Source organism: Rhinoderma darwinii, unplaced genomic scaffold (assembly GCF_050947455.1).
Source record: "Rhinoderma darwinii isolate aRhiDar2 unplaced genomic scaffold, aRhiDar2.hap1 Scaffold_701, whole genome shotgun sequence".
NCBI lineage: Eukaryota > Metazoa > Chordata > Amphibia > Anura > Rhinodermatidae > Rhinoderma > Rhinoderma darwinii.
The window spans coordinates 102,320-110,000 of record NW_027464262.1 but is presented as its reverse complement, the minus strand read 5'-3'; the positions used below and the strand labels follow the sequence as shown (position 1 = coordinate 110,000).

At 47.7% G+C, this 7,681-nt stretch overlaps 1 protein-coding gene across 2 annotated transcripts in view; it reads right to left on the bottom strand.

Moving 5' to 3' along the window:
* Positions 1 to 3,370: 3,370 nt before the first annotated feature.
* YLPM1 (YLP motif containing 1) overlaps positions 3,371 to 7,681 on the bottom strand; it is a 45,415-nt gene continuing 41,104 nt past the window's right edge. For both annotated transcript variants that reach the window (XM_075849197.1, XM_075849198.1), the window contains 3 exons: positions 3,954 to 4,075; positions 3,691 to 3,852; positions 3,371 to 3,522 (listed from right to left, as the gene is read on the bottom strand). In XM_075849197.1, coding sequence (XP_075705312.1) covers positions 3,706 to 3,852; positions 3,954 to 4,075 — 269 coding nt within the window. In that variant the 3' untranslated portion in view covers positions 3,371 to 3,522; positions 3,691 to 3,705. The remainder of the gene's footprint in view (positions 3,523 to 3,690; positions 3,853 to 3,953; positions 4,076 to 7,681) is intronic.

The window sequence follows — 7,681 nt, the reverse complement described above, 5'->3', positions numbered from 1 at the left end:
AATCCGGACATCCATAGCAGCTGTGACAAGAACTTCCTCCATGTGACAGCGGTCATGTGGTCACCGTGTCTTAGTGTACGGCTTATACTACACTTTGTACATAAATCGTGAACCATCGTAGGCCCAGTTGCTTCTTTGAGATTGGTATTTTCTTTTGAATTGCTTGAGAACCGCTTCATGCCGAGAGCCGCAGTATATACGGCAAGGGGCCAGACCTGAAATACGCCGCTCATAGAAGGTCATTCTCTACCTCCAATTCCAGCACGAGGATTTTTCTGTCAGATTTATACACAATCCTACAAAAGCAGAGGTAATGCCATAGGGCATTTCTGGGGCCCCAAGCAAATGTATGTCTAGTGGCCCTAATCAAAGACCCCTGTAAAAAGCACACCACAACCCCCTCCCCCCCAAACATATAAAACAAACTTGTACTCACCTAGCCCCGTTCCCACGACAAACTGATCTATACAGAAAGCCTCCTCAGCCACGTTCTATGGGACACTGAGACAGGACACTTGCATAGGCCAGCACGATCCAGTGATGTCATCGCGGCGTCCTGCACAGGGACCCTGTCCCAACATCTCATGGGCTGCAGGTCTAACATTGAATTTAGCCTAGTGAATGTTGGAGCAGGGAGCGGATAGCTCCCTGCTCCGCCACAGTATTCAATTGTATCTACTTCCGGAGGACAGAGATATAAATGAATGACGCAGTTGCCCGGGGATCCAGGGCTTCAGATGGCCAGTGCCAGCGATGCCACTGGTCCAGACAACTGGCGGGCGCGGTCTGATCCAGTTGAGGACCCCTGCTATAGGACACCATACTAGTTATTCATAGCTCTGCTTCAAGGGGCGACACAGCAGCACAGGCTCAATGCACACAGCAGCACAGGCTCCATGCACACAGCAGCACAGAGGACAGGCTCCATGCACACAGCAGCACAGAGGACAGGCTCCATGCACACAGCAGCACAGAGGACAGGCTCCATGCACACAGCAGCACAGAGGACAGGCTCCATGCACACAGCAGCACAGGCTCCATGCACACAGCTGACCTGCGGCTCAGTCATCGAGGCACAATAAAGACAACACACAACGGAATACAGTTATACTTTAATAAGAGGTTTCACAACAAAAAGATTCAACTTTAGGGAAACTGAATGATCGGCTGACAGATGTCCTGACCCGCAACTGCTGTGGGAGGGGGGGGGGGGTCCTCAAGCACAAGCCTTCCTCCAGACAGCAAAAGTTCAAGCTGAAAAATACGAGTCTGATTCGAAGAGAAGACGGAATCTGAAATCCAGGCGTTATTGGAAAACGCTGGAATAAGTGACTTGTCGGTTGTTTTCTACACGGCATTTTTTTAATTTAACAATGTAAAACTTTGCGTCTTATGAAGTGCACGGCGTATTTTCCATGAAGTCCTCAACCTCTTAGATCTAGGGGAGGAGGGGGGGGAGGATCTCCTGAAACGCAGGATCACACGCGATATCCGTAACCTTAAGAGCACACAAGGTCATGTGAAAGAGATAAACCTCCTAGAAATAGGAGAAAACCAGCGTGACGATATAACCGCAAGGCCCTGTTCACACAGTTTTGTGCAGGCAGAAAACAAAATTGGCTTCAGAATTACTTTATGATTCAATGCAAAATTGTATGAAGGCGCCGAAAGTGCAGAATCTGAGACAAGGCCTAAAAATAAACCACAAACCACAAAGAACCCCCCCCCCCCCCAAAAAAAAAGTAAACGGCTATAAATGTTATTTGTTGGGCCCGCGACGTTATTTTGCAGTGTTTTTCCAGCATTGATAGTTTACTTTTATACTTCATTTTTGCATTTTAGATTAAAGGGGTCAAATCCAGGCCTGACAATGATATTTTGGGGGGAACTTTTTTTTGGTGGGGGTATTTTGTGTGTAATTTTTAATCACTTTTATTCTTTCCCTTCAGGTCAGAAAAGACGGTTGGGGGACTTGATTACTTCTCCGCTTTTACTGGCGCTGCTCAGCAGGTGGGATCTGTTCTAATGACCGGTCCCTGTGGGGCTCCCGCCTCTGGCCTCTACGCAGCGCTCATTGAGCACCATGTATGAAGCGCTGTATAGCACTCCCGTCTTTTCTCCAGGGTCCACGGCAGGTTGTGACTGCCGGCCACAGGACATTCGTCTGCACAATCGCCCCTGCAGGAAGTTTAAAGCTGAACTGTAAAAATACAGTGGGGGGGGGTCTCCAACTGGTTAAGAGGAAAAATAGCCAAACCTTCTCCCACAGGAGTCCGTCCACTGATCTGCGTGTAACGAGATGAAAGACGAGGAGTCCGGCGTTCTGCTCTACGTCATCCACGCTCTCGCCACCACAAGGAGGCTTCGTCTTTCTAGAGCTACGTTTACAATGATGAAGAACCAACATGCAGCTTTTCCAGAACAGTTTATTAAAGTGTCAACTGCGGCGGCCGCATTACTGCAGGAGTCCGGATGTTCATCTGCTGCTACTCCAGCGACGTTGTGACTGTCGGATGTGTCCGTGTGGACCCCCCATTCTCCAGCGATGAATCTGCTCCATCCACTTCCACCTGGTCCAGAGCGAATCCTGCAACACTCAACGTTGTGCTTATCCGGCGGCTCAAGGCAGAAGTGTCCACAGCTCCGGATCAGCCTCGTCCGGGTGCCTCAGCAGGCAGAACAGACGAGGAGAAATGACTCCGGACACAGACAAGAAAAAGCTGAATGTTTATTGTACTAGGCCCTTCTGTCCTCACTGGCCAGCTGAGGCGGATTGTTAGCAGAGGCCATACATGTACAGTGAAGTCTACAGCCCCCGCCTGCTGAGGCATTGCTGGGACACGCCAGGCCCATGGTCCACTGGACAGATAATAAACCTGTATCATGAAGTTACCGCAAGGCCACGTCCACGGACTCTTCATCATAATCACCAAATAGAGAACGTGATCTTTACAGCATCTCAGCACAATAGAGGCCGTCCGTCCGTCCGTCCCACATAGCGCGCATCCCCATAGTAGTGACTGCGACACACGACCAGCGACTGCCATCACCGCAGAGTTCTCCACGTCCAATCAACAGGGGAATAAATGGAGTTAAAGAACGAAGTCCGGAAAAAAATAAAACGAAACGAAGCACAAAATAGGAAAAGATCCAGCAAATAAGAGGAAGCCGAGCTCAGAATCATTTTATTGAGTTGTGATATAACGAGTACAGACCGTCCTGTATACAGCGACTGCAGCCGCACGCCTCAACCGATAGACGCTTTTCCGTGTCAGTCCCGTCCTTCGAAGTCTCAGAAGTTTCCGGCGCACGGCAAAAAAAACCTTTGCAGAAAACCGAGGAACTTGCAATAAAGAGGCGAAGCCGAAGGTCTCAGTCCAAAGCTTATTTATTGCATACGGACAACAGAAAACTAAATGAAGACAGAATATAAAACCGACTGCGGGAAGCTACGACACGGCCACGAGCCATCACCACATCAGGGACGTTATGTACAGAACCCGCTCGCCTTCTTACCAGGACCTGCAACGCACAAAGTCCTTCAGTAAATAAAAAGCTACATGATGTGGAATACAGAAGTATTTGCCCCCCTCCCCCAGGGATTGCAAATTACAACTAGAAGCTCCAGAGAGCAGCATGGGAGGCCATGAGTGGACCATGAAGAAGAGACGGACCTGGGGTCCCACTCACCGGCACGGCTGTCCTTTATATATATTTGGTGCGATTTAGCGCTCGCTTGGCCAGGTGCCCACTTTTATCTGTGATCTTCTCCCAGTCTGTTTGGCCAACAATAAATCCAATGGCCCTTTTGCGGTCTGCATCCTTCTTCTCCTCCAGATCTGCCCATCGGACCTGGCGGGACAAGGACACAGTTAATGGTCAGCTCGTGCCCAGGTTCCTGCAGTATAATCAGGCTCATTCTGCTCAGCGGCCTCCACTGGATTGTGCTTTACCCTTTTCTTCCCTGGCGCCGACTCCCGGGAATCATAGTCGTCTGGAAGTTGCAGGTAATCTTCCATGCAGCCGGCCATGGACTCCCAGTCCCGCTTTCTTGTCTTTAAACCATCAAGTTTATCTGAGGAAATAAATACACAAGATTATTCACACCACAGTGCTCCGCAGTAAACATGGCAGCACGGCCGCCACACGTACAAAGCGCAGCCCAGGACAACTACATGGATGCCCGAGATACCCCATCACAAGACCACAATCACGGTGCGCACAGAACGTCCACTCCACCACAGAAACTCTGCTCATGTGGACCATCCGGGAAACTAGCAAGGAACAACCATCTGCTCACAGGGTCTGCTGGTGATGAGGGGCTCCAGGACGGCCTGATGTGCACTGGGGAGCAGACAGGTGACCGGCTCCATTCTCTTATGAGATCACATTTTCCAGGGACACTTTTTTCATGCCAGGCAGCGCAAGAGAACTGAGGAGCATCGAGGCATGAGCAAAGAATTCAACCGGGCGGGCATGGAAGAGACTGTGGACCAATAGGATGCCTCAAACTCAAGTATACGTCAGAAGTCCCGAGGCATCCTATTGGTCCACAGCCTACTCAATGTCCGCTCCATTCATTCTTTGCTTCTACTTCAATAGCAGCACCATTTTCATCAGTGCCGAAAGCCGCCTGCCCCGATGGCATCTACAGTGATGATGGAGATTACATATATTTAGGGATGATGGGGATCACATTAGGTATTTGAGGTGCAGTCACGTGATTCTGTGACCTCAGATAAAGAGGGCGGGATAAACTAAAGGGGAAGGGAGAACTAGTGGGGACGGCAAATAGACACAGAGGGGGCGGAATAATTACTAGAGAACAGCCATGTGTCATTACATAGGTCACTGTGTGTATAGTAACTCTCGTGTATGAGCCGGTGTCGTTACATAGGTCACTGTGTGTATAGTAACTCTTGTGTATGAGCCGGTGTCGTTACATAAGTCACTGTGTGTATAGTAACTCTCGTGTATGAGCCGGTGTCGTTACATAGGTCACTGTGTGTATAGTAACTCTCGTGTATGAGCCGGTGTCGTTACATAGGTCACTGTGTGTATAGTAACTCTTGTGTATGAGCCGGTGTCGTTACATAAGTCACTGTGTGTATAGTAACTCTCGTGTATGAGCCGGTGTCGTTACATAAGTCACTGTGTGTATAGTAACTCTCGTGTATGAGCCGGTGTCGTTACATAGGTCACTGTGTGTATAGTAACTCTCGTGTATGAGCCGGTGTCGTTACATAGGTCACTGTGTGTATAGTAACTCTCGTGTATGAGCCGGTGTCGTTACATAAGTCACTGTGTGTATAGTAACTCTCTTGTATGAGCCGGTGTCGTTACATAGGTCACTGTGTGTATAGTAACTCTCGTGTATGAGCCGGTGTCGTTACATAGGTCACGGTGTGTATAGTAACTCTTGTGTATGAGCCGGTGTCGTTACATAAGTCACTGTGTGTATAGTAACTCTCGTGTATGAGCCGGTGTCGTTACATAGGTCACTGTGTGTATAGTAACTCTCGTGTATGAGCCGGTGTCGTTACATAGGTCACTGTGTGTATAGTAACTCTCTTGTATGAGCCGGTGTCGTTACATAGGTCACTGTGTGTATAGTAACTCTCGTGTATGAGCCGGTGTCGTTACATAGGTCACTGTGTGTATAGTAACTCTTGTGTATGAGCCGGTGTCATTACATAGGTCACTGTGTGTATAGTAACTCTCGTGTATGAGCCGGTGTCGTTACATAGGTCACTGTGTGTATAGTAACTCTCTTGTATGAGCCGGTGTCGTTACATAGGTCACTGTGTGTATAGTAACTCTCGTGTATGAGCCGGTGTCGTTACATAGGTCACTGTGTGTATAGTAACTCTCGTGTATGAGCCGGTGTCGTTACATAAGTCACTGTGTGTATAGTAACTCTCTTGTATGAGCCGGTGTCGTTACATAGGTCACTGTGTGTATAGTAACTCTCGTGTATGAGCCGGTGTCGTTACATAGGTCACTGTGTGTATAGTAACTCTTGTGTATGAGCCGGTGTCGTTACGTAGGTCTCTGTGTGTATAGTAACTCTCGTGTATGAGCCGGTGTCGTTACGTAGGTCTCTGTGTGTATAATAACTCTCTTGTATGAGCCGGTGTCGTTACGTAGGTCTCTGTGTGTATAATAACTCTCTTGTATGAGCCGGTGTCGTTACATAAGTCACTGTGTGTATAGTAACTCTCTTGTATGAGCCGGTGTCGTTACATAGGTCACTGTGTGTATAGTAACTCTTGTGTATGAGCCGGTGTCGTTACGTAGGTCTCTGTGTGTATAGTAACTCTCGTGTATGAGCCGGTGTCGTTACGTAGGTCTCTGTGTGTATAATAACTCTCTTGTATGAGCCGGTGTCGTTACGTAGGTCTCTGTGTGTATAATAACTCTCTTGTATGAGCCGGTGTCGTTACATAAGTCACTGTGTGTATAGTAACTCTCTTGTATGAGCCGGTGTCGTTACATAGGTCACTGTGTGTATAGTAACTCTTGTGTATGAGCCGGTGTCGTTACATAGGTCTCTGTGTGTATAGTAACTCTTGTGTATGAGCTGGTGTCGTTACATAGGTCACTGTGTGTATAGTAACTCTTGTGTATGAGCCGGTGTCGGTACGTAGATCTCTGTAACTCATGTACGAGCCGAGAGAAATAAAAAAAATAAAAAAACAGGAACTTGCGGCCGGGCAGAGTAGGGAGAACAGGAAGGAAAGTCTTCAGATTTAATACAGAATATATATTAGGAACTTTATTAATCAGTTACATAGAATATTAGTTAAAAATGGTGTCCCTGGAAAACCCCTTTAATCCGGTTAAGGGCACTTATGCCAGAGCGCCGCCTTTTCACTGCGCTGTGATATAAGCTCGGCACGGGTGTTCTGTGCCTGCTAAAGCGGGTGTAGGGTGGTCTAAAGACAGCCGGGCACCTGCTCTAATGGGTGGGATTGATAGCAACACCGATCTCACCCGTTTAACCCCTTAGATGTGGCGCTCAAAAGCGAGCGCCGCATCCAAGTGGTTTTGGAGGGAGGGGGTTCCCTCTCTCACCCTATCGGCACCCTGCAATTGCAGGGTGGCGACGGCTTCTATGGCAGCCGAGGCCCAACAAAGGCCCCCAGGTCTGCCTGTAGTGGATGCCTGAGGCGTGACCCAGCAGGTGCCTGGAAGTTTTACACGGACAGGCCATAATACAATGCAATACAGACGATCGCATAGTGAGGCCCCCTAGTGGGACTAAAAATAAAGTTATCAAAAAGTTTAAAAAAGTTAATAAATAAATGTAAAAAAAAAAAATGAAAAACCCACTTTTTCCCTTATAAAAGACTTTAATATGAAAAAAAGTTTAAAAATATTAAAACCGTTACACATATTTGGTATCGCCGCGTCCATAATGACCGCACCTATAAAACTATGATACTATTTATCCTGCACGGTGAACCCCGTAAAAAACAAAATAAGTAACAATGTTGGAATTGCTGTTTTCGGCCTTCAAAAAAACTTTGATAAAAAGTGATCAAAAAGTCGCATCTACTCCAAAATGGCACCAATAAAAAATAGAGGCCGTCCCGCAAAAAACACGCCCCCCCCACAGCTGCATCAGCGCAAAAATAAACTAATTGTCTCCTAATACAGGGCGACACAAAAACTAAAAATG